Below are 26,808 nucleotides of genomic sequence, written 5' to 3' on the forward strand. Positions count from 1 at the left end.
TACATTTCTGAGCGATTGGCATTGGACTATTGAAATTGTCACTGGGAACCGTCACCCTTGTATACTAGATGGATTATGGATAGAGACCAAAGAGGAGTGATGTGCTTTGGCTATGACACTTTTGAAATAAGGACTTCTACAGAAACTGCTCTGCAGGCTTATTATTAAGCTTCATGATTGTCTGATGTAATATGATTAGACTTGGTGGCGTAAACTGTAACTAGGTGGTAAGGCTTCAAATTAGTTTTAATATAACACAATAAACCTGTACATATTTTATTACAAAAGATCCACGTATTTTGTATCTCGTAGAAATGCCTACGCACTGACTTATATTGTAGAAACTTACATAGGAATGTTGAATTTCCTGAAAAGAGGTGTTTTTAGCTTGCTTACTTGCCATCTATAAAACGTTTGGAAAACCCTTCATGAATTAGGATGAAGATGGCCTAAGAAGGTCAAAACGTTATTTTCTGCTTTATTAGTAAAAGTGTTAATACCTATACCAGCAGTCCTAGAGATACATTTTTACTTCAAGTTGGTTTCTCGTCATCACAAAAACATACTGATGCGCGTATCTCCATAGGAATATTATCTAAACATTTTGTACACATGATAAATATTAGTGGTTTATGTAATGCTACCTGAATGTGATATTAAAATCAAATAACTTATTTAAAAATTTATATGATAAATCTGAGAGTAGAATAAGCTTTATTTCTAACTCAAGAGAGTTATCTAATGTGCACATTTCGAATCTATCGATGGTTTCTGTCCTTGGAAAGTGAACCATATTTTATTATCGACACATATTTAATAACATTAAATTAGTTTAGTGAAAAGAGTAGTAGTTGTAGTAGTTTATTTCTTAAAGAAACACTTTTTTAGTTCTCTCTGTAATCATGATAAATAATTTTATTTTTCTGATTTGAATTTTGCTCAAAGCTGCGCAATGTCTATCTACGCTAGCCGTTCCTGATTTAGCAGTGGGAAGGCAGCTAGTCATCACCTCCCACCGCCAACTTTTGGGCTACTCTTTTGACAACGAATAGCTGGATCGACCGTCACATTATAACACTCACACACCTGAAAGGGCGAGCATGTTTGGTGTGAGGGGGATTTTAATCCGCGACCCTCAGATTACAAGTCGAACGTCTTAACCCACCTGCTCATGCCGGGCCAAGTAAAAATTAAATGGAATTAAATTAATTTTTTTGTCTGCAATTCAGTTGTGTGAAAAAATACAAATAATACGAACAAGTAGATTTCACAAAAAATATCAGAAAAGACAACATAGTTTCGGTTCATATATTTATCATTTAGTCAGAGGAATCTCTCATATGGCTGTAAAACAAAAGTAAATACAAAAACTTTATGGTTCAAAGCAATCAACCTGTAATTTGGTCTTCTGGAATACTTCGTTTGACATTTGCGGTTAAATAATGTTTGATAGATGGTACATCCCTAATGCTTTTAGGTGCTACGACCACAGACATTTTCCTCTATGAGTTATTGAATAACGAAAGTGTCTAGGAGAGTGAGCGTGTGTGTTTTTTACAGTTATCCTCTGTCCACCGAGATTAATTAAGTACCTCATTTGAATTTGTAAATCCGAAATTTCACCGATGTCCCACCGGACTAAAATATTTACCTTTTTCTTTTTTTTTTAATTAAATTTTTCTTTTTGCGTTATAGTCTCGTAATAGTTATTTTGGTTTTTATCCTAGCTTCCATCATTATTATATAGTATTAATCAGATAAACTCTATACAACTGATGTATTTATAGTTTCAAAACTATTTTGCCCGGCATGGCCAAGTGGGTTAAGGCGTTCGACTCCTAATATGAGAATCGTGGGTTCAAATCTCAGTCGCACCAAATATGCTCGACCTTTCAGCTGTGGGGGCGTTATAATGTTCTGGTCAATCTCACTATTCATTGGTAAAAGAGTAGCCCAAGGGTAAGCGATGGGTGGTGATGACCACCTGCATTTTCACTTGTCTTACACTTCTAAATTAGAGATGGGTAGCGCAGATATCCCTCATGTAGCTTTGCGCGAAATGTAAAACAAACCAAAATTTCTTATTTCACCCCTCGTGACAGATTATACAGATTCAATGGAAACGTTTCATCAGCTTAAATTTTGAATTTGGAGATCAAAACTAATATGATAGTATCTGATGGCTACATTATGCAGTGCATTACTGCCACTATAAAACAACTGAAATGTTTATTATAAAGTAATTATATTCACATGCAGTGTAAAACGTTTTAGCTTGTCTCGTGCATTTTCATAAACAGTGTTTCAATAAATAATTTCTTTAACACCATGATCATCATCACATTGGAAATATTACTTTTAAGTAAATGAATTTTTAACTTACAGAACAGACCATCTTCAGTCAATCACAAATGTGATTCTCACCTCTCTCAACTGATACCATCGAGCTCAATAAATTTTGAATTCAAATAATATATATTTTTTAAATTTTGTTCATTTACAGCTTTACTAATGAAAGTTTGTTTAATTTCGATATTTTCCTACACACAAAAAAACAAATGTGTAGAGAACTGATTTTCAAAATACATTTACTTGAGTGAACAAATATTTTTATTTAATTTAGGTAATTTTTTGTATGTATGAAAAATCACGATTTTATTGAAGTTTTAGAATTTAGATTTTTAGCCACATCTATGTTAGAAAATTTAAATTATGATATTAACCTGTTCAGTGCCGTAGACGAGATAACTCGTCCAAGCCGATCGGTAATACAGTGCCACGGACGAGTTAATTCGTTATCAATAATACCTTAATTCAAGGCTAGATGTCAGCACCATACATACATTTGACCTACTTACAAATTGTTTCACTTTCGATCCAAAATGGCGTCACGAAAAAAGTTACAAAATGAAGAAGCATTAGAGTTGTATTGTAGCAGCTGAAATACTTGGCAGTCAACAGGTTAAAGGTAATGGTGTACAAAGAAAATTCGATGTTTGCTAATTACGTTTAATAATTGAAATGCTGTCTTTATATATATGTATAAATATTCATATACGAAGTATGACAATGTTAAAAGAACCAAGAAAATGAAATTTTAGTCAACGTTACTGTAAACTATAGTAATTTCCAAAATAATAAAATGATTTTTCCATCGTAGTTACAATCAAATATTATTTAATTTTCTCAAATATCTTTCTTCATTTGTTTCAAAATAGCGAAGTGTTGTATCATTCAATCTGAACAATTTCATTATAAATCATATCTTTTGTTGCAACAACTGATACTATTACATTTACGTAAACGCCACTGATAAAGAAAGAAACTCTTCCTTGGTTTATGGTTGCACGGCTCGACTCTTACTCAAACTTGACTTAATTTACGTACTGTTAAGTTACGTATTAAGATACTAAGACTACCATATCACAGATTTATATATAAACTCTTCAAGTAAAGATAAACCTACATTATTACCTATGATAGCAGTCTACACATGTTTAAAATATATTTCGACATTTTAAACTCTCTTGTGATTTGTATCGACAGATTTACTAATACTAAATTCCTAACCGAGGTGAAATAGCTCTTAATGCTACAAGTCGCGCATATCTATTGTAAGACATTAATAGTCTGTTACATTATATTATCTACAAATATACCCTATAAATCTTATATTTATTTTAAATTTCTCCAACTTAGTTATACAGCTTGTTAGACAGCGTGCTTTTTTTGTTTTGTGGGACGAGAACTGACTGATGATCTACATTCAGTCTCTATTTGTGGCTTAGTCTGTAAGTTGAAAACCGACTAATGACTTTCACTCAGTTTATACGTGTGGATTAGTCTGTAAGTTGAAGACCAACTAATGACTCACACTCAGTTTATACGTGTAGCTTAGTCTGTAAGTTGAGGACTGACTAATGATCTACCCTCAGCTTCTACTTGTGGCTTAGTCTATAAGTTGAGGACTGACTAATGATTTACGCTCAATTTCTAATTGTGACTTATTATAACCTATGATTTTTTACTTGTCCTATTTGTTCAACGATATCTTAAGTGTCATCTTATTCTAACTGTCGACATTGAATTTTCAATGTTTTATTTTCTCTCCTTTGTTTCTTAGAATATCATTTCTTCTTCTTTGAAAAACCTTCGCCATCTTTAATCAGTTGTGTTTCCTCCTTCTCTGCGCTTCTGCACGTTGTGCTACCAAAGTTTGCACTTAGTTTACTCCCTTTGTTTTGTTTGAGCACAAATATGTCACCTGGTGTTAGGGTTGTGATTTGTTCATAATGGACCATCGTCCTTCACCTTTATTTTGGCATTTCGTTCTCTGACTATAAAAAAAAACTTGTGGTTACAGATTGGAAACTTATTCTGAATTTTCTACTGCAAGAAACTTCAGTCTGTTTTAGTCCACTCATTCAATGAGAAGTGATTGTATATGCAGAAAGTTTATTCATTTGTACGTATGTTTCTTTACCCTCTGACTTAACTGTAGAAATAGCTTTTTAACAACTGTTTGCCTTTCTAATTCACCAATTATTTGAGGTGAATATGGCGCTAAGTTTTATTATTGTATACAGCTCTTCTCCCTACATTTCTTAAATTTTTGTGATCTGATCTCTTTGTTGTTATTACTGACAGTTAGTAATGGTAATCCATGTGTTTTAAGTCATTTATCTAACGTCTTCATATATTTCGTAAATGTCACAGAATAGCTGTTTCAATCTCCTTATCGAATAATCTGTTCCTACTAACAAATGTTAACCTCATTGTAGTCGTTTCCATAAATCCGTTGCAATATGTTACCACGACCTCTAAAGCAACTCTGTTACTCTGAAGTGCTCTGGTAATGTTGTTTGATCCATAAACTGACATGTTTCACAAGGTTCTAAATGACCTTATCTATTCCTAGTCATCAAATGTTCTCTTTCACCCTATGTTTACATTTTCCCATTCTTTATGGTAAAATAATCTGATTCTACGGTGTCTAAGACATGATTATATCTTACCTTATAACAAGTAACTTACCAATTCTTAAATCAGGTAAAACCTGGTACTGCTCATAATCGTATATGATATCGCTATTTCAATTAATTAGTATACTGTCATATGTGGACCCACGAGCTCTATTTGTTTGGTAGTGGGAGATTTTAGATGATATTTTCTGGAGTTATCATACATAGATTCCACAGCCACATTACTCATATTTGTTTAATTTAGTGAAACCCTTAACAGTGCGTGAGGATCTTATAGTATTTCAAGCTCATTTACACCCATACAATAAACATGTAAATTTTATGTCTTCCTATTTATGGTTCAAAATTACAACCAGTCCTGTTGAACTTGCATTAACAATTACTAGAGCTCTAACTATTTGATTGAAATATGACATGGCGCTTATACTTGTCGTTTGTTCTTTCAAATCAATCCATGTGTCCTCTTCTTCTTCCACGGAACCAAAGCTTATGGTCGATTTGCACAAGTTAATTTCCACAAAGGCTCTTCTGTAGTAACACAAAGGATCTTCTGTAGTAACACAAAAGATCTTCTGTAGTAACACAAAAGCTCTTCTGTAGTAACACAGAGGATCTTCTATAGTAACACAAAGGATTTTCTGTAGTAACACACTAATTTTATGAATTTTCTCATTTTGTATCCATTCTATAGAATTCTGATATTTTTCTTAGAATCAATTTTTTTCTTAAGTTGGAGTACCTAGAATGACCTGGCTGTTAAAGTACTCAATTTTCAATCTACGAGTCATTAGATAGACCTCTGGCATCGAACATGTTCGCCCTCACATTCCTGGGAGCGTCATAACGTGACGTGAATCCCACTATTCCTTTTTAAGAGAGTAACCCAAGTTTGGATTGTTTTGAATTTCGCGTGAAGCTACAAGAGAAGTATCTGCGCTAACGTCCATAATTTTCCAGTGAAAGACTATAGTGGAGACAGCTGGTCATGACCGCCTACTGTCAACCTTTAGGCTACTCTTTTACCAATGAATAGAGGGATTGACCAGCAATTTATAACGCCCACACGGCTGAAGGTGGTATCACTCTTTAATTAATGTACATCTTCAACTGGAAGCAACTTAATTTTGTACCTTATACTTAACTAAGTAGATACATTCGTGCTGCTTACAACTGAATATTCCTGCATATCAGTTCTTAGCTACATGTCGACTTTTCATTCCTAATATTGGAATTAATACATTTTTCCGCTGACATTATAAATTCGCTGTGTTATATACTTTTGGCAGTTTTTTTTCCACAAAAAAAAACCTTTTTTATTTACATGAAGTTGGCGCTCTGGTCTCTATGTATAAAATATTTTAGAACGTGACTCCAACATAGTTTTATAGATTTTGACATCTCTTAATTGACCAACCTACGACTTGTATAAGAACCAAAACATTATGTAAGCATGCTATCAATTTTTACACTCAACACAGTAAATCTATGCACATTATCACTAGAAACAGAATTATTTTAAAGTGTTTCTTGGTTTTACACGATGTGAACTCTTCCCTGCTTTTCGAATCTAGTTTGATATCGTCTAACTTTGGTTATAGTAGTTACAATGCTTACAGTATTATTAATTTTGTTTGCCTGCAAGGATCTTGATATTTCAAGAATTTTCTGTATTACGTTGTCCACTCTAATAATTCTAATTCTTAATTTCTGATTTAATAATATATGCTGTCCACTTACTGTCACCAGCAGGTCTAGTGGCGTGAAGTAAGTGTTCACGGTCTTGTACTGTTTCTGTACATCGTGTTATATGTTACACCAACATATAATTATATAACGTTCAAAGAAGTGATGGTTGGTTTTGTCAATAGAATTGGGTGATTTTTTTTTACCTCGATACAGACGATGTTTGTGGTATTCTTGTAGTACATTATCTATAGAACGCTAGTTATTCACGAAGAGCTAAGAGAGTGTCATAAGTAATAAGGGCCTGGGATGCTCAGGTGGGTTAAAGCGTTCGACTCGTAATCCGAGGGTTGCAGGTTCGAATCCCCATCGCACGAAACATGCTTGCCATTTCAGCCATGGAGCCGTTATAATGTGACGGTCAATCCCACTATTCGTTGGTAAAAAGAGTAGCCCAAGAGTTGGCGGTGAGTGGTGATGATTAGCTGTCTTCCCTCTAGTCTTACATTTATAAATTACGGACGGCTAGCGCAGATAGCCCTTGTGTAACTTTGCGCAAAATCAAAAAACAAACAAATCTAAGTAATATACATGTAGTTCGTTGGTCATGTTATTTATTTCTCCGTTATTTCTCTGTTGTCTGAAACATTTTATTTTTTAAAATATTACGAATTTCTGGTTCTACCAAAACCAACAACAAAGCCCTTTCTTAAGTACCTTTATTCATGCAGTGATACTTCCTTGTAATATAATTTTTTTCAAGCTTAAAAAGATGGTTGGTTTATATATTAAAACATCCTGAAATGTTTGTATTCAATAGATATCCGCACGTGCTTTGTTTACGTTACGAAACCATATCGTTGCTCATAAACGTACCACTCAAAAAGCTAAGTTTCAAATATTAGATAACCAGGCTGATGCATTATTAGTATCATATTCAATACCTGAGACACGTAAAATAAATGTCAAACATAAATTCATGAATGACTATACGCTTCTCCATCCACTAACATATCAGAACTAAGAATTGAAACACGAAGATATGAGTTTCCATCCAACATTTACTCACGTGAATGTACGATGAAAAATTAATTATCTGTTTCTGTCCTTCATCCAACTACGAAGTCCGCCATGATTATCAGGTACAACATAGTTTAAACGTTCTTGCACGAACTTTTATTAACTGCAATCGTTAGACAATACAAAGAGCCTATTTTCCTTTTCATGTTTGCTTTTTAGAAACTAATTCTTATGTACATCTGAAAGAAAACGCCCTATATTAATATTTTATTGCCTTCTGATAACAGGAATTACATACACACAAACCAAAACAAAAAAATTGTGAGTTTGTTCTGTATCATACGTCTCTCTTAGAGCGTTGCAAAATTCATCTGAATTTATAGATTATAATAATAATTTAAAATAAGTAACTAAATAGTTTGCAATGTTTTTATTGTTTGTACATTTATTTTTCTGTCTTACAGAAATCGTGTACATGATCGAGAAAAAGATACTATTGAGTTAAAACCCCTTCCTATGAGTTTATCAACTTTGTAAACGCTTTTGAATTAATTATACCTGGCACTGAAACGTGTTTTAGCAGTGTTAAGACTTGATGTTAGCTCTCTTTAATACGTATCTTCATGTCGCAATGAGAAATGTTTCAAAGCGGAAACTGTAGAAATATTCTGAAATATTAATCAACATCTTATGTTTTCAGTACCAAAAGCCGAAATTCTTGGTTCACACCCTATGTATGTGAAGATTGGAAGCTCTATTAACCTCACATGTGTCATCAGCGAGAGCCCTGAACCTCCAAGATTTGTTTTCTGGTACCACAACAATCGGATGATTAATTACGACAAGGAAGGGGGGAAGATTTCCCTACAGAAGGCCGACGATGATTCCGCCATCAGCACTTTATACATAAAAGATGCTCAACCCACCGACTCTGGGAATTTTACGTGTGGACCTTCTAACGCTGAAGCCACAAGTGTATCTGTTTTCTTTCTTCACGGTAGGTTCCATATTTTCAGTAAAACTTCATCTGCAAACAAGGCCGTGACAAACTGACTAAAGTACACACATATTTTATGTAAACACAACAATGTTAACAAGTTAATTACCAGTTCTATTTTTTTTCAAATACTTTTAACTTTCCAAGATATAATTTACTTAGGCATTAACAAACCCAACTACAACATTTATCTCAACAGCTGCTAATGAAAACTACAACATATACTGATTCATGTATAAGTTATTTCTTGAATGAACCATTCAATACGTTTTTTGAAATATATTCAACAGGGCATATTTAGAACTTGTAACTCATAAATTCCGGGTTGAATTGGGGACAGTTGAAAAGGGCAGGTACCCTATAGTGTAATTTGCGTATTAAACAAAGGACAATATTAATACACTTTCAAACCTACAACTTTGTACAAGATCACTCAGTTACTAAAAATATTAGTTTGAAACAACGATAACTGTCCTTGAGTGTAGGTGTTTGCTATGCAATTTGTGATATATAAAAACAAAGAGAAATTATTACTTCGTACCATAATCGGGGCCATTTCTAAAATCAAACTGAAAATGCTAAAATTATTGTTTTAAATTCATAACGTGGATAAATTAAAGATAAAATGTTATAAATAAATTTAGTTTTTTATCCTCACATTCAGTTCTTGTACCAGTTTTAAATTCCTTTTGTCTTGTCTCTGTAAGTTTACAATATTTTCTTTGAAAAGTTAATATAAATATTTCCAAATAAAATACTGTTGTATATTACATTGTATATTGTATATCACTTCTGTTTTAACTACAGATAAAAGTATTGCCTTTGTGAATACGTTGTTCACGAACTTTCATTATGACAATAATAGTTCTTTCTTTGTGAAGAACCACACAAGATGTTATCTGATTTTCTACCCAATGCTGAAAATCGAGCCCGGAAACTAGGAATTTTAAAATGTTGTTCTTATGATATATCAGCTTGCTAAAGGAAATGTTCAACTTTGCTCTCGTTATGCGGAGAATAGATGATCTATTGACTATAAATTATTTTTTAACCTTTATTAAAACCGTTTTGATTTTAAGTGTAAACCTTGTTCAAGTTTGAAAAACCCCGATTGTAAGTCCTGAATACTTTTCGTTTTAACGTCATTTAATTTCAGAACATTTGTATGAAAAATTAATAATTTTACTACTTTGTACAAAACCTTTATCAAGGTTCGGAAACATATTACGATTATCAGGTATATCAAACAACGTAAACTTAGAAAATAATAGTTTCGACAGGAAGTTTGTTAAAACTTTAAATGTTGAACCATATTTAGAGCTGTTATTTCTTCACTTTTAATAATCAAAGCTATTTCTCAATTTGTTTGTCTGAAAGAAACGTGAAAAGATAACTACATACTTCAGTCTAAGTTGTTCAAGTTAAAGTAATTAAACTTGTTCTGTAATAGATCATTAGTCGTGAAACATTAAGGGAATTATTACCAACTGCATTCAAAAGTTATATGCATGGAGAAGTTACTAACTCTATAAACATTGCTGGCTATGACAACCTTGTAATGTCCTCCTGGTCCAGATAATGCTTGGAAATATGCGTACTTAGACAGTGGCATTCTCATCCTGGAACACAAAGCTATTGTCAAACCTTGTACTGGCATATGGAAGATATAGTGTCTCGATGTGATGCATATAGAGGTCTACAATGACGTTTTCCAAGAAAAATGAAGAACATTATTTCTACCATAATAAATAGCTGCCCAAACATGCACTTCACTGCCTTCTGTAAGAAAGAAAGCCTTCCCACATATTTCTTTTTAGGTAAATGGCAAACAAGCCAGAAACAGAACTAATCTGAAGAGATGACATGTTGCCAGTGTAGTATCCCAACTGTATGTTGACATGTTGTCTTACCTAAGTAACAAGGTGAGGTGATGAGTTCTGGCTAATGTCGGTTTACGGATAGCCCTTGTTGCTAAATAACCTTGTTTGGCCAGTCTTGCATTCACTGTTATTATACATACCCTTGAATGAATGTGGTCCTGTTATTCCTGTGGCAAGGTGTTGCAAGACTTCAGTCATCTAGAAACTAACTCTGCAACATTAATACTTCAGTTATAAATAATAACCATTTCTATCTTTAACATTGGAAATCCCATTAATCTTCAAAGACTGCATCTGATTTCTTATTTTCAAAATATTCTGAAAATAAATCGAAAATAAAATCAGAAAAAACACACCTATGGTAGCGTTTATAACTTTCATTGAGCGTAAATGCATCTTATGAATATACTAATACTCAGTTTTAGCTAGTAAGTAAATTTTCTCTTCGTATTTTTACTTTAAAAAATAGTGATATATACATATTTGTTTTCAATTTCGCGAAAAGCTACTTGAGGGCTATCTGCGCTAGCTGTCCCTAATTTAGCTGTGTAAAACTAGAGAGAAGTCAGTTAGTCATCACCACCAACCGCCAACTCTTGGGCTGCTCTTTTACCAACGAATAGTGGATTGACCGTCACTTTACAACACTTCCACGGCCATAAGGTTAAGTGTAGTGTGACGAAGATTCGAACTTACCACCTTGATGTCACGAGGCGGTCGCTATGACAACCTGACCATGCTGGGCCGAATTTTAGGAGAAACAAACCTATAACGTCTTTTACAGATATATTTGGGTAGCACCTATTTGTTGTTGAAATAACATAAAGTAGCAGATTGGGTAATATGACATTACGTTATGACTGATAGCATTTAAAACTCACATAATTATATTACTACTAAATTACATCTTCCTCCAACTAATATTTTCTTCTCCATGGTACTTGGCTCGGCATGGCCAAGTGTGTTAAGGTGTTCGACTTGTAATCCAAGGGTCGCGGGTTAGAGTCCCGGTCGCACCAAACGTGCTCGCCCTTTCAGCCGTGGGGGCGCTATAATGTCACAGTCAATCTCACTATTCGTTGGTAAAAGAGTAGCCTAAGAGTTGGCGGTGAGTTCTGATGACTATCTGCTTTCCCTCTAGTCTTGCACTGCTATATTAGAGACGGCTAACGCAGATAGCCCTCATGTAGCTTTGCGCGAAATTCAAAACAAACAAACAAAACATTCCATGGTACCTACTGTCTCATACAATACCGATATAAATGGTTAAACTGATATTTGATCTATTGTAACTTAAACTGTGAGATATAACTCAAAACTATTATGCAGTTTTCGTACTGAAACCTTTCTATGGACCAGCAGCACTTGAAGTGATTACTTGAGAAAAGGTTTAGACAGAAGAGAGTATATTAAATAAATGTTGTTTGTAGATTCCATTCGCCTAGAATGTTGTTTGTAGATTCCATTCGCCTAGAATGTTGTTTGTACCACGTTACAAGCTACTACCACAGATCTTCGCCAGAATTTGACTACCATAACTTTGACATTTTCTGTTCTTTCTCTTGAATAAAAGACCTTAACAAATTCTGTTATATTCTTAGAATCATATATTTTCATTATCTCTTGGCAAAAACGACTTTAATTATCTTCTTTAATACATTCTGTTCCATTCTAATAATCACATGATTTCCTAACCTTCTGCATACCCCGACCTTGAAATATTTTGTTCCTATCCAAGAGAAATACTACCAAAAAAAAAAAAAAAAAAAAAAATCTGACCAATAGAGTCGTATAAGTAAAACATATTGAAAAGGATGGGATTTGAAATTCTCTATTTACGTTTCTTCTGTTGAGTTTCTGAACTCCTTATGAAGCTCACTGTTGTGAGTTAACGCCCCAGCAAGAATATTTGAGACAATACAATTCCTCACAAAGAGTGGCAGCTTATAACGCAACTACCTACCATTTGTAATTTTTTGTAACAATATTTACAATAACTCTCTTTTATCTTGTGATAAAACCTACGATATTATCTTATAATAATTTTGAAAAAATAGGGTAACTGCTTACAAACAAGTAAGTACATATATCAATGTACGAATATTTTTTGGACTGAAAATTATTATGAACTGCTCTTACATCGATTTTTTTAATACATAATATTTTTTGCTTCATACTGAGTTCTTCTCCTAATGTTTTGTTGCACAAAATAAAGCTCTGACCAAAATGTTTGTCTGCTGTTCAATATTGATGTTATTGTCCACTTGCATGGAGTAGTTGTGCTGAGTAGTAACACACGTGTACGAACTGATCTGTTTAAATGGTTTTAAGAATATATTGTTTTGTATAAAACAGTGTGTTTTTGGTGTGATCGAAATAGATCAACATCTTATTCAGACAGTTACTTTGTACTTGGTGTTAAGCCATGCCTATATAAGGTGCTAAGTTGTTTGATTATCCACAAACGGTATGAAATAAACGGATATTGTCAGAACGGTGGGGCATCTCCAATGTTCTGTACCCAGAATCGTGAAACGTCATCGGACTACAGGAAACGTTGTTCCAGAAGTGTCTACTAGTAAATGCCGTAGCACAACTGCCCAAGAGTTTTGGTCAGGTTAACATGTCAAGGTCAAAAGAAGTTTTGTAATACCTTACCATAGGAATGAGAGGAACACATTCATTCCGCGGTATACAGAAGAACAATGAATACGAGACTAGCCAAGCAAGTTTAGTTTGCAAGAAGGGCTATCTGTAAATTGACATTAGCCAGAGTTCACCGTCACCGTGTTACTTAAGTAAGACAACATACAGTTAGGACACTGGCGACATGTTATCTTTTCAGATTAGTTCTGTTTCTGGCTTGTTCGCCATCTACATGAAGAAAAGATTTGGGGAGATTTTCTTTCCTACAGGAGGCAATGAAGTGCATGTGTGGGCAGCTATTCATTATTGTGAAAATAATTTTTTTCATATCGTCTAGGAAAACGTCATTTTAGACCTCTACAGGCATCGCATGGAGACAATATTTCTTCCATATGCTAGTACAAGGTTTGACAATAGCTTTGCACTCCAGGATGACAATGCTACTGTCTGAGTACAATATTATACAGGATTATCTGGACCAGGAGGACATTACAAGATTGTTATTGTCAGCAAAGTCTCCAAATTGTACTTCCATTAGACTAAAATGACGATTCATTACATCAATTTTCCAATTGTTTTATGTATAGACATTTTATCGGATCTAGAACATGTCTCAAATGTTCAAAAGATTAAGTTTAATGAATTGAGTTCTTGTTTGAATTTTTCAGATTGGTCCTGTGTTATGAATTGTTCTGATGTTAATGTTGCTTATGATAATTTTGCTGAAGTGTTAACTGATTGTATTCAAAGTTGTACTACTACTGTTTCTGTGTCACGAAAGTTTAGAAAAATTAAGCCATGGATTACCAGTGAATTGGTTTTGTTAATGATTAAAAAGAGATAAGTTAAAAAAGAAAGTACATCAATTTCCTGATGATATTTATCTAAAGATTAGATTTAAGTGTTTAAGGAATTATGTTGTTAGCTTGACCCGTAAGACTAAATGGACTTATTATCATAACCTGTTTAAGAATGCTAAAACTATTAAACAGAATTGGAATATTGTTAACTCTATTATTGATGTTAAAAAAAAAAAAAAAATTTTGTAATTTTGGTACTACTGATTTATCTGATTTGAATTATTTTTTGTTAATGTTGCTAAATCTACTTGCTCCAATCCTAAATTTTGTTCTCAGGGCATGCCTCCTGCTCCTTCTTCTTCTTGTTACCTATATCCTGTTACTGTATCTGAAACTATGAATAATATTTTCTCCTTATCAAATTCAGCTTCTAATGGTGTAGATGGTGTTTCGGTTAAGATTTTGAAAGCTAATGCTAATCTTTTGCACCAATTTTGACTTTTAATTAATTTATCTTTTACTCAAGGAAGTTTCCTAATGCTTTAAAGTTATCATTGGTCATTCCTATTTATAAATCTGGTAATATTTCTGATTTTACGAATTATAGACCTATTTCCTTATTAATACATTTCTCTAAACTATTTGAAAATCTATGAAGATTAGAATTTTATCATTTCTTGATAGACATTCAGTTTTGTCTCCTTCTCAATTTGGCTTTCGGCCTGGGCTTGGAACGGAGGTTGCTGTTGCTAAACTTGTGGGAAATATTACAGAAGCTTTGGATTCTGATCTTCATCAATTGCTGTTTTCTTGACTTAGCCAAAGCTTTTGATTCTGTTAATCATAAAATATTGTTAAATAAATTATCTTATTATGGTTTTAGAGGCATTGTTTTTGATTGGTTTTTCTTACTTTCACAATAGAAAGCAATCAGTTTGTATCCATAATAATTATAGTGATTGGCTTACAATTAATGTTGAGTACCACAAGGTTCTGTTCTGGGCCCTTTATTATTTCTCATTTATATAAATGATATTCTTTACCAACAGTTTTTGGAGATATCAAGCCTATGCCGATGATATTGCTGTTGTTTATAGTAAGCCAAATCTAATTAATGAAGCCATTATTTCTAGTGATCTTAATAAAATTAAAATTGGCTTTTCTGTAATGACTTATCCTTAAATATATCTAAATCTTTTCTTCTTCAGTTTAACCTTTATGGTGTCATTCCAGCTTTTCCTTCTATTTTTATCATTCTAGTGATTGTTATACTTACCTAATTGTAAGTGTCCCAAATTGACTCAAGTTTCCTCTGTTAAATATTTAGGGAATTATTTTAGATCGAAAATTAAATTGGCAATTTCATATTAATTCTTTAGTTAATAAATTAAAATATAGTTCTATGCTAATTTTTGAACTTAGTCATTGTGCTCCTTATCATATTTTGTTAAGTGTATATTATGCTCTCTTTCAATCTTTCTTACAATATTGTATTTCAATTTGGGGTGGCACATATAAGACTTTTTTAATTCCTATTCACAAGTTGCAAAAAAGTGTTTTCTCTCTTATTTTTACTCATAGGCTTGATACCGATTTCAGTAAATTTAACTCCCCACTTTCATATGATAAACTTTATTTATATTTTTTAGCTTTATCTACATTGCATGTTTCTTTTAATAGGCCTTTTAAAGTCACTTCATATTTTACACGACTTCAATCTTTTTTTCCAATTAATGTACCCACACCACGTAAAACAGTTACACTTCATCAATATCTTTACTTGGCACCTCGTATTCATAATTTTATTCCTTATAGTATAAGATCTTCTATTAATCGTGTTAATCAAAAGAAATACTTAAAACAATGGATCTTAAATACTGATTATAATATTCTGGGAACTTTATATTGATTTTGTAAGTTTTGATTTTACATTATTATGTGTTTAACCATCACAGGACGAGTTAACTCTTTGTTGATGGTTTTATATTGATATTTGATTTTTTGTGTCTAATTTATTGCTTAATAAATTTATTATTATTATTATTATTATAATAACCTCATCGACAACATGCCACGACGCCTTGTCGAGTTTGTCAGATCATGAAGAGGAACATCCAAGTACTGAATGTTTAATATGAACTAATATAAGATTATAGATGCCATTAATAATACTTTGATATTATATTTTGTTTGAATCGTTTTGCTAAGGTTTTGTTGTGATGAGTAAAATGCTGAATCATACATCTTTATTGTTTTAAAAATCGTTCATGATACCTACAGAACCTGTTTCATTATACAAATTACACATATATAAATATTCTTTGATGGAATTTTAGGGAGAGTTTTTATCCATGATTAAATTTAGTCGAAACTTAGCCCTCTACACTTGTGTTTCTACAACAAACAGTTTAGTCCATTCAACTAAGTCTAACACATATGTTTAATATAACACGAATTTCTCGGTTTGACAGTGTGTTTCTATTACATTTTTATAATAATGATCCTGTCTCTCAGAAAATATGCAAGTATTTTGGCCAATGATGATACATACATGCGAGTTGACTATCTTAACAGTGTTTCATAGGAACTAATTGATGCTATGGTTTGTAGCTCTTAATCGTAATCCGTGAAGAATATTTCGTACAAATGTCCAGGTTTCACAATGTTTTCCATGTCAGATGTACAGATTACAAGTTTGATGTTCTCACTAAAATCTCAGAAACCAAGTTACCTAGTTTCCTCTGCCCGGCATGGCTAGGTGGTTAAAGCACTCGACTCGTAATCCGGGAGTTCAAATACTCGTCGCACCAAACATGCTCGCCCTTTCAACCGTGTGGGCGTTATAATGTGACTGTCAATCCCACTATTCGTTGGTAAAAGAGTATCCCAAGAGTTGGCGGTGGGTGGTATGACTAGGTGCATTCCCTCTAGTCTTACACTGCTAAATTAGGGACGGCTAGCACAGATTGCCCTCGTGTAGCTTTGTGCGAAATTCAAAAACAAACCAAACCTAATTTCCTTAAGATTTATTTACTGAAAAATGAAGTATTTGTTAAGTGGTCAGAAATATTTTCTTCTTTCGTTTTAGCTTTACGCTCGGTATATCTGTTTCCTACGAGAAGAGCTCTGAAATTAATTTGTGGTAAGTTTATTAAGACTTATTGTGTACATAAAATTCAGCATGTACATTAAACCTACAATCTGCACAAGTGCTATTCAATACAAAATTAACACGAAAAAGTTCATAGAGCAACCTGTCTTAAAACAGAACAACGGTGATTGATAACACAATTCCATAAACTATGAAGATAAATTCCACTTTATCAGAAGTAACGCCAAACACGTATAAAGACAAGTTTCTTGAACGCAAAAAAAAATCAAAAAAAAATCGAATACGTGAAACAAATGCTGATGGTTGAAGTACAGTGTGGCAATTACTTCTTTCTACAGGCTGAACATTGAAAACAGAGTTCTAGGTACGATAGACGTTGTGATTCCCTTTCATTTATCTTATTTTTCTGCTTTCTTATATAAAAGTTTATCCTAATATCGACAGTACATCTCTCATGTGAGAGGTTAAGCTGCCATAGTTCATATAAACTGTGAAAACATAAGAAGAAAAGATTAACACTGTAAAAATCGAATGAAACTTTCATTAGTGTAACACGTATCATTACTAAATGGCTCCTCTGTTTACGACGTGACCCGTTTATTTTATGAAGAGCTTTGCAAACACACCTAATCTAAAATATACCGACAGATCACAGCCTTAATTTAATGCTGTGGGCATTATGGTGTAATATACTGTAGACATGTTGGAAGTATAAAAAATATGATAAACTTTGTTCATGACAAGCCTACCGAACAGCAAGTACACCCAGTGATGAAATATACGAGCCACATCTCTTGTGTGTGTGTATTTTCTTATAGAATAGCCACAATGAATGGGCTATCTGCTCGTGACACAGAGGGGAATCGAGCCCCCTGGTTTCAGCGTTGTACATATGAATATTTACCGCTGTACCAGCGGGAGACATCTATTAGTGGAGGTTTATTTACATAGTCTATAAGGGAACGTTTTGGAATATCTACAAAAGTCCATGCTCGGCATGGCCAGGTAGGTTAAATGAGGGTCGCGGGTTGGAATCCCCGTTGCACCAAACGTGCCGCCCTTTAAGCTGTGGGGGCGTTATAATGTTACTGTTAATCCTACTATTCTTTGATACAAGAGTTAGCGGTGGGTGGTGATGACTAGCTGCTCTCCCTCTAGTCTTACACTGCTAAATTAGGGACGGCTAGCGGAAATAACCCTTGTGTAGCTTTGCGCGATATTCAAAAACAAACAAACAACTAGTGAGTGTCACTTATTAGAATAATAAACATTTCATGATCACAAATATTCATTTTAATCGGTTACTAACTAACTAAATTTAAAGCTAGTTATATGTTTTCATCGAGGGTAAAGATTTATTTTAAAATCATTGTTGGGCATGTAAATAAAAAATGCTCATTTCTCTTCGGCTCGGCATGGCTAGGTGTGTTAAGGCGTTGGACTCTTAATCCGAGAGTCGCGGATTCGAATCCCCGTCGCATCAAACATGCTCGCCCTTTCAGCTGCAGGGGCGTTTTAATATTATAGTCAATCCCACTATTCGTTGGTAAAAGAGTAGCCCAAGGGTCAGCGATGGGTGGTGATGACCAGCTGCATTTTCTCTGGTCTTACACTGCTAAACTAGGGACGGCTAGCGCAGATAGCTTTCGTGTAGCTTCGCGCGAAATTAAAAAAAACAACAACAAATAAACATCTCTCTCTAATCATCTGAAGCTCCTTCGGTGCATAAGCGTCGAAGTCCATTATTCCATACACTAAAATATTTCGTGCCTTTCTGTTGCTTTTCTCAACTTACAAAAAATAGATTAGATTTTATTCCCAACGCTAATCAACCTCTACTTCTAAACTAAACATCACTTACCTAAAGACTTCCAAGTGTTCTATAAACTTACTTCTCTGCTAGTCATAATCCACAGTGTATTCAGAAAAACAGTAATGAAGTTGCAGGAACATGATTAGTTTTAATTAGTGGTGATATGTCTTTGGCAGAGCTAATCGATCCAAGTCTAGAGAACTTGTTTACGTCTAGACTTCCGATCTGCATCTTTCGCAGAACTGCTTCTAGCTCAGGTTGGTTTTAACAAGCGAAATGCAGATATATTAGCACATAGTAATATATCCTAATATAGTACTTATCCAGCAATTATAGATAACGAGCTATATGTTGTAAAATAAATGTCAGTTGAAAACCTGTAATATATTTCATGACTATCGGTTAGGGGAGTGATAGAGAACCCCTGTAGAAAACAACAGAAGTACAGTATTTCATGACTGTCGGTTAGGGGAGTGATAGAGAACCCCTGTAGAGAACAACAGAAGTACAGTATTTCATGACTGTCGGTTAGGGGAGTGATAGAGAACCCCTGTAGAGAACAACAGAAGTACAGTATTTCATGACTATCGGTTAGGGGAGTGATAGAGAACCCCTGTAGAGAACAACAGAAGTACAGTATTTCATGACTATTGGTTAGGGGAGTGATAGAGAACCCCTGTAGAGAACAACAGAAGTACAGTATTTCATGACTATCGGTTAGGGGAGTGATAGAGAATCCCTGTAGAGAACAACAGAAGTACAGCATTTCATGACTATCGGTTAGGGGAGTGATAGAGAATCCCTGTAGAAAACAACAGAAGTACAGTATTTCATGACTGTCGGTTAGGGGAGATAGAGAACCCTGTAGAAAACAACAGAACAATTTCATGACTATCGGTTAGGGAGTGATAGAGAACCCTGTAGTACAGTATTTCATGACTATTGGTTAGGGGAGTGATAGGGAATCCCTGTAGAGAACAACAGAAGTACAGTATTTCATGACTATCGGTTAGGGTAGTGATAGAGAATCCCTGTAGAGAACAACAGAAGAACAGTATTTCATGACTATCGGTTAGGGGAGTGATAGAGAATCCCTGTAGAGAACAACAGAAGTACAGTATTTCATGACTATCGGTTAGTCATGAATAACAGAAGCATAGGTACAATTATAGACTTTCTTTATTTGTCTGGTTCCCAAATTAGTTATAAAAGCATATAAGACGTAAAGCCCATTTAAAAAGTAAAAAGCCATGTGATAAAAATAGTAATATTTTTAATATTTGGGTGTAATGGATCATTCAGAATTGTAAGGTATCCTTACTACCTTAATATGGGAACGGAATGGTATGGATGCTTCTGTATTTCAACGTATCCTTACTACCTCAATATAGGAACGGAGTGGTACGGAAGACCCTTTATTTCAACATATCCTTACTATCTTAATATAGGAACTGGGTGGTGCGGAACACCCTGTATTTCAATGTATTTCAGCTTCATATTCTTTTTAGATGAAAACATGTAGCTTCATTCAAAAGCACCAACTTTAAAATTTAAAAATATTAGAACTTTAAATATAAAAAAATAATTTCGACGGTCTTTTGTATAAATAAAGTAGAAAAAGCAAACCGAAGTTATGTGGTTGAAAATTCATTTCACTGCATTTGCAGTGGGGAAATTTTGGTTCCTCAAACCAGACAAGGTTTTCAACTACCAATCAATATCTATGTATTTACAAACATAGGTTCTACGTGTTACGTGCTATATAAAAATACGTGCTACTTGTAAGGTGTTGTATAAATATAGATGTTACTTGTATCTCGGTTTCTTAGTTCGAGACGTTGTTCTCTGATTTATAGAAGTATTTATATCCCTTACCAGCCGTCCTGAGATATAGTTTCACTTCAAGTGGGTTTCGAGTCATCACAAATAGGTGTACTTGTTATGTATCATGTAGATATAGGTTCAACTTGAAAACGGTGTTATATAGATAACATCTGTTTGCGTTTTGTGAGACTTTTTATGACACTTTATTTTTTTAATTTCTCGCAAAGCTACAAGAGAGATAGCTATCTATAATTTAGCAGTGTAAGACCAGAGGGAAGGTACCTAGTCATCACCATCCACTGCCAACGCTTGGGCTACTCTTTTACCAACGAATATTGGGATTAAACGTAACTTTATAACGTCCCCACGCCTGAAAGAGCGAGCTTGTTTGGTTCGACGGGGATTCGTACCCGCGACCTTCGGATTACGAGTCGAACGCCTTAACCCACCTAACCACCTAATGCATTCAAAATGTCTTCGTGTTTTTCAGTTTTCTTTCTCAAATTTAAAATATTATTAGTTGTATGTGTATGTGTATGTGCCTCATTCGTATTCTTCGAGTCAGTTTCATTTCAGGTAACTTTAGACTCGACTCTATTACTACTTATCGTGAGTTTCCAAAATATAAAAATACAGTTATTTACACGAGGTTGAAAACAAGTTTACAAGAGGTTAAAGGTGAAAAGAAATTCTATTGCCAATTTTATCAATATTGTTGACATTATTTTTTTTATAAAAAGGCTTATAGTTATCGTTTGGTGGACGCTTGTTCGTTCCATTGCGTTGAAGTACAAATGTACAAATCTTGGTTACACTAGTTTTGCACGTGACTGTGTTTATAATTCCTTATTTTATAGTTGATGGGATATGTTTTAAAAGTATCGTCTGCCATCATAAACTGCTATTTTACTCTTCCTTGAGGTAGTAGATGTTAGAAGGTGCTTTTCCATATGCTTTTCTTCGAAAACATAAAATCTTCCTGCTAAGGCCGTGATGCCAAAGACATCCTAGCCATAGTGCCATCTGTCTTTTAATAACAACACTAGATATTAAAGAGAAAGTAGAAGAAATAGTGATAAATTCAAACGGGAAAATTACAAAGTTAAGGCCTGTTCTAAAGATTTCTATCACTAGGGTTGGATCAAAATGTTTACATACTTAAAAAATATTTTTGTTAATTTATAAGTGAGGATTTCAATGCATTTGTAATATATTTTGTGTAAAAGAAACAAATTGAGCGAGGGTAACATCTTGTTTTCACTTGAGAAGAATTTCCAGAGGTAGATTACTAATTTAATTTTTTAGTAAACATTTATATCACGTGTATTTTCCAGTCTAATATAAATAGCTAATTCATAACCCTTTGATTTGATAATGAACGCAATAGTTTTAATATATTTTAGTTGCCTAAGCTTTAATATAATAAACGCTTTCAATTTTGTGGCATTCAAACACACAGATTAACGCCAGATAGCAATTATATTCGAGAAAGTGAGATATGAAAATATGTTTAACCTGAATGAAAAAAATAATAATTTATTATGATACTACTACCTTTGACTTTTGTCTACATTTTCTAACCTATTTTGAGTGGTTTCGAGAAGTGGTTTTAATCGGTAAATGTCTGTTGATTTGTTGGTTTTTTTTTAGATGTCGCACAAAGCTGCACGAAGATTATCTGAACAAGTCGTCTATAATTTAGAAATGATAGGGTAGAGAGAAGACAGCTAGTCAACTACATCAATCGTCAGTTCTTGAGCTTCTCTTTACTGATGAATAGTGGGAGTGACTACAACATTATAATACCCACACTGATGAGAGTATGTTCGATGATGGGATTCGAGCCCGCAACCCCTGAAAATCGATCACCTTAACTAACAGGCCCCACCAGACTTAAATCAGTAAACAAAACAAATATACTTTTGGAATATTCTAGAACTATGTTGGTATTTTGAAATCTTATTTTTCACCCAAATTTGTCCAATACAAGAATTCGAGGTAATTCTTTATAAGGCCTCGCATGGCTAGGTGGTTAAGGCACTCGACTCATAATCTGAGGGTCGCGGGTTTGAATCTTTTCACACCAAACATGTTCGCTCTTTCAGCCGTGGGGGCGTTATAATGTGACGGTCAATCCCATTATTCGTTGGTAAACGAGTAGCCCAAGAGTTGGCGGTGGGTGGTGATGACTAGCTGCCTTACCTCTAGTTTTACACTGCTAAATTAGGGACGGCTAGTGCAGATAGCCCTCGTGTAACTTTGCACGAAATTCAAAACAATCCAAACTTGTGTAAACGTAAATTATAAAAAATACTCAAGCGATCATAATTTTGTAAGTAAACTATTACAGAAAATATTATAAATGCTTTAATTAAATAACTCTTCAATACAAAGTATTAAAGACATAGAAAAACGGCTTATAGAATTTGAAACACGTGCGACCTTGTTCATACTAACATTCACAAATATCACCAGAATCTAATTCACCATTTCTTGTTTTGGAGTACATCAATACTGTAAGAAATATTATTTGAAATTAGTTCATGATAATATATATTTCTTATAAACTTATCTTTGACATAACCATTTATCATAACAGTAACTGTATTTAAACGTGGCTATATTTTGTGACACGTTTTTATAACCCCTGAGTAAGGCTGTTGCTAATAACGTTGAAATAATAGAGATCAACGCCATGCTCCAATTACATCATTGTTTCTCAAAACAATTATCTGAACAATTACTTTTCAAAAAGAAATTTCTACGCGATCTTCTAGAAACCGTTTGTTATAACTCTGTTATTTCTTTCAGTAAAACTTCAAATAAGTTACACTTAGATATGACGTAAAACATTAGTTTATGAACTGCACAACACAGAACGTGTTCTCAATTAACAGAATACGTTTATATCTTATACTTGCATCTATTAATAAAAGATGTGTAAATAATTTAAATATCCAGTTGCTAGTAAATCAACCACTTACCGTTTAGAATTGTTTGGAAGAAGCTCGGGTGCAATTGAAATTCGAATCTTACTGTTAAGAGATGACTTAGCTGTTCAAAGTTCAGTGCCGTGAATGTTCTCTTCACATAGGTTATCAAATACAACTCTGAGATAATGTATACTTAGCTTAGCAGAAAACAGTTTAAAATTCAACTCATAATGACATGTCATACAAGTTGTAGAAGTTGAATTAGTTGTAATTTGCTGTTTTCTATTAAAAAAAAAGCTTTTCCAGTGTAATAAAAACAAATTTAAATTGTGTTTTAGTTTAATTTAAGTGATTTTTATTTAAAAATATATGTTCTCAACAATGCATGAATTTAAAAGGCGACATTTTATTTTTAGGTGAGAATCCAGCAGCCATTCAGAGAGATACCAGTTCTTCACTGTCACCTTCTAGTACTCATCACGACCGCTGTGTTACCTTTGTCGCTGTTGCAGCTTGGGCTTTCTTGAGATGATAGCCGTGTTAAGTATCATATTTATCTGTTTCCTGTTTCCATGACAACTTCTCATGATATTGAGGCATCTTTTTCAAAAGGCATCTGAGAAAACCACGTCATCTACAAATTTCATCAATACGTTGGCAGAAATACGGAGTGTACAAAATAGCAACTGAAGGTCAAACACAGAAAGGATAAAAAAGTATTCGATAAGATTTTGGCTCTGGATGTTAATTACTGTAAATAATTGTTTTTTGTTTGTTTTTCATTTCTATTTATTAAAGGAAAAATACACGTACATGTAAAGATTACGGATACTTGCATGCACTAAAAATTATTCTATATATCCTGAACAATTAAAATATTCCAAGCGGCTACTGGTTAGTATATATATGTAAGATACTCATGTTTCTTGTATCGTTAACTATTAATATATATGTTCATATCTTAAGTATATTTTTAATGTAATGTTGTTAAAATACAAATAAACAGAGTCGATGGTTGACAGTCTAATGAAAAATAACTAAAGTCAAATCGAAATCTCTTTCAGGTACTGATAATGATATAAGAAGTAATAAATGTTGTTTTAAATTGTATATATAAATAAACCTTCAAGGAATCACTAACTCTGTCCCTTTCGTGAACGTGTATAATGTATTTTACATCAGTTTCGTTATGTGTATTGATGAGACACAATCTACTTCTACATCAGTTTCGTTATGTATATTGATGAGACACAACCTACTTCTACATCAGTTTCGTTATGTGTATTGATGAGACACAATCTACTTCTACATCAGTTTCGTTATGTATATTGATGAGACACAATCTTCTTCTACATCAGTTTCGTTATGTATATTGATGAGACACAATCTACTTCTACATCAGTTTCGTTATGTATATTGATGAGACACAATCTACTTCTACATCAGTTTCGTTATGTATATTGATGAGACACAATCTACTTCTACATCAGTTTCGTTATGTATATTGATGAGACACAATCTACTTCTACATCAGTTTCGTTATGTGTATTGATGAGACACAATCTACTTCTACATCAGTTTCATTATGTATATTAATGAGACACAATCTACTTCTACATCAGTTTCGTTATGTATATTGATGAGACACAATCTACTTCTACATCAGTTTCGTTATGTATATTGATGAGACACAATCTACTTCTACATCAGTTTCATTATGTATATTGATGAGACACAATCTACTTTTACATCAGTTTCGTTATGTATATTGATGAGACACAATCTACTTCTACATCAGTTTCATTATGTATATTGATGAGACACAATCTACTTTTACACCAGTTTCGTTATGTATATTGATGAGACACAGTCTACTTCTACATCAGTTTCGTTATGTATATTGATGAGACACAATCTACTTCTACATCAGTTTCGTTATATATATTGATGAGACACAATCTACTTCTACATCAGTTTCGTTATGTATATTGATGAGACACAATCTACTTCTACATCAGTTTCGTTATGTATATTAATGAGACACAATCTACTTCTACATCAGTTTCGTTATGTATATTGATGAGACACAATCTACTTCCACATCAGTTTCGTTATGTATATTGATGAGACACAATCTACTTCTACATCAGTTTCGTTATGTATATTGATGAGACACAATCTACTTCTACATCAGTTTCGTTATGTATATTGATGAGACACAATCTACTTCTACATCAGTTTCGTTATGTATATTGATGAGACACAATCTACTTCTACATCAGTTTCGTTATGTATATTGATGAGACACAATCTACTTCTACATCAGTTTCTTTATGTATATTGATGAGACACAATCTACTTCTACATCAGTTTCGTTATGTATATTAATGAGACACAATCTACTTCTACATCAGTTTCGTTATGTATATTAATGAGACACAATCTACTTCTACATCAGTTTCGTTATGTATATTGATGAGACACAATCTACTTCTACATCAGTTTCATTATGTATATTGATGAGACACAATCTACTTTTACACCAGTTTCGTTATGTATATTGATGAGACACAATCTACTTCTACATCAGTTTCGTTATGTATATTGATGAGACACAATCTACCTTCGTATCTGTTCCATAATAATTACTTTAATAAATAATATATTTTATCCAAATGCTTAAAACCAAATTTACGTCTCGTATTGAATTAATTCCCCGTTTCTCTGATTTTAAGACGAATTATCACGTCTCACAAATTTAACATTCGAATTCGATGATTGTTCAAATTTTGCAAAGCAAGATGTAATATATTTAACATGTGTGTCATAATTAATAGTTCCGTGAATTGAAAGCTGTTTTTCACCTTCATGAGAGACAGTTATCTGGTTTTAATTTAAGTATATATACTTGTTAAGGAAGATGGACACCTTGACATTGAATATATTTTCGACCAAGATGAATGCTACAAAAAAATCTAAATGTTTTAAAATAAGTATTGTTTTATTATAAATGTAATATGTAGTTAAAACAAAGACCGGATATAAACCATATTTAGAGATTTAAAAAATTGCGTAATTTTTGGTTCTGGTAATTTTACGTTCAAGGTTCAACAAAATT

General features: G+C 33.4%; 1 protein-coding gene across 1 annotated transcript in view; it reads left to right on the forward strand.

The window, feature by feature from the left end:
- Window positions 1-24,724, forward strand: part of LOC143235341 (zwei Ig domain protein zig-8-like) — a 162,516-nt gene extending 137,792 nt beyond the window's left edge. Inside the window, exons 4-5 of the mRNA XM_076473418.1 lie at window positions 8,386-8,682; window positions 24,107-24,724. Of these exons, the coding sequence (XP_076329533.1) occupies window positions 8,386-8,682; window positions 24,107-24,222 (413 nt within the window). The 3' untranslated portion in view covers window positions 24,223-24,724. The remainder of the gene's footprint in view (window positions 1-8,385; window positions 8,683-24,106) is intronic.
- The last annotated feature ends 2,084 nt before the right edge of the window (window positions 24,725-26,808 follow it).

This window comes from Tachypleus tridentatus, chromosome 2 (genome assembly GCF_004210375.1).
Source record: "Tachypleus tridentatus isolate NWPU-2018 chromosome 2, ASM421037v1, whole genome shotgun sequence".
Classification (NCBI taxonomy): Eukaryota; Metazoa; Arthropoda; class Merostomata; order Xiphosura; family Limulidae; genus Tachypleus; species Tachypleus tridentatus.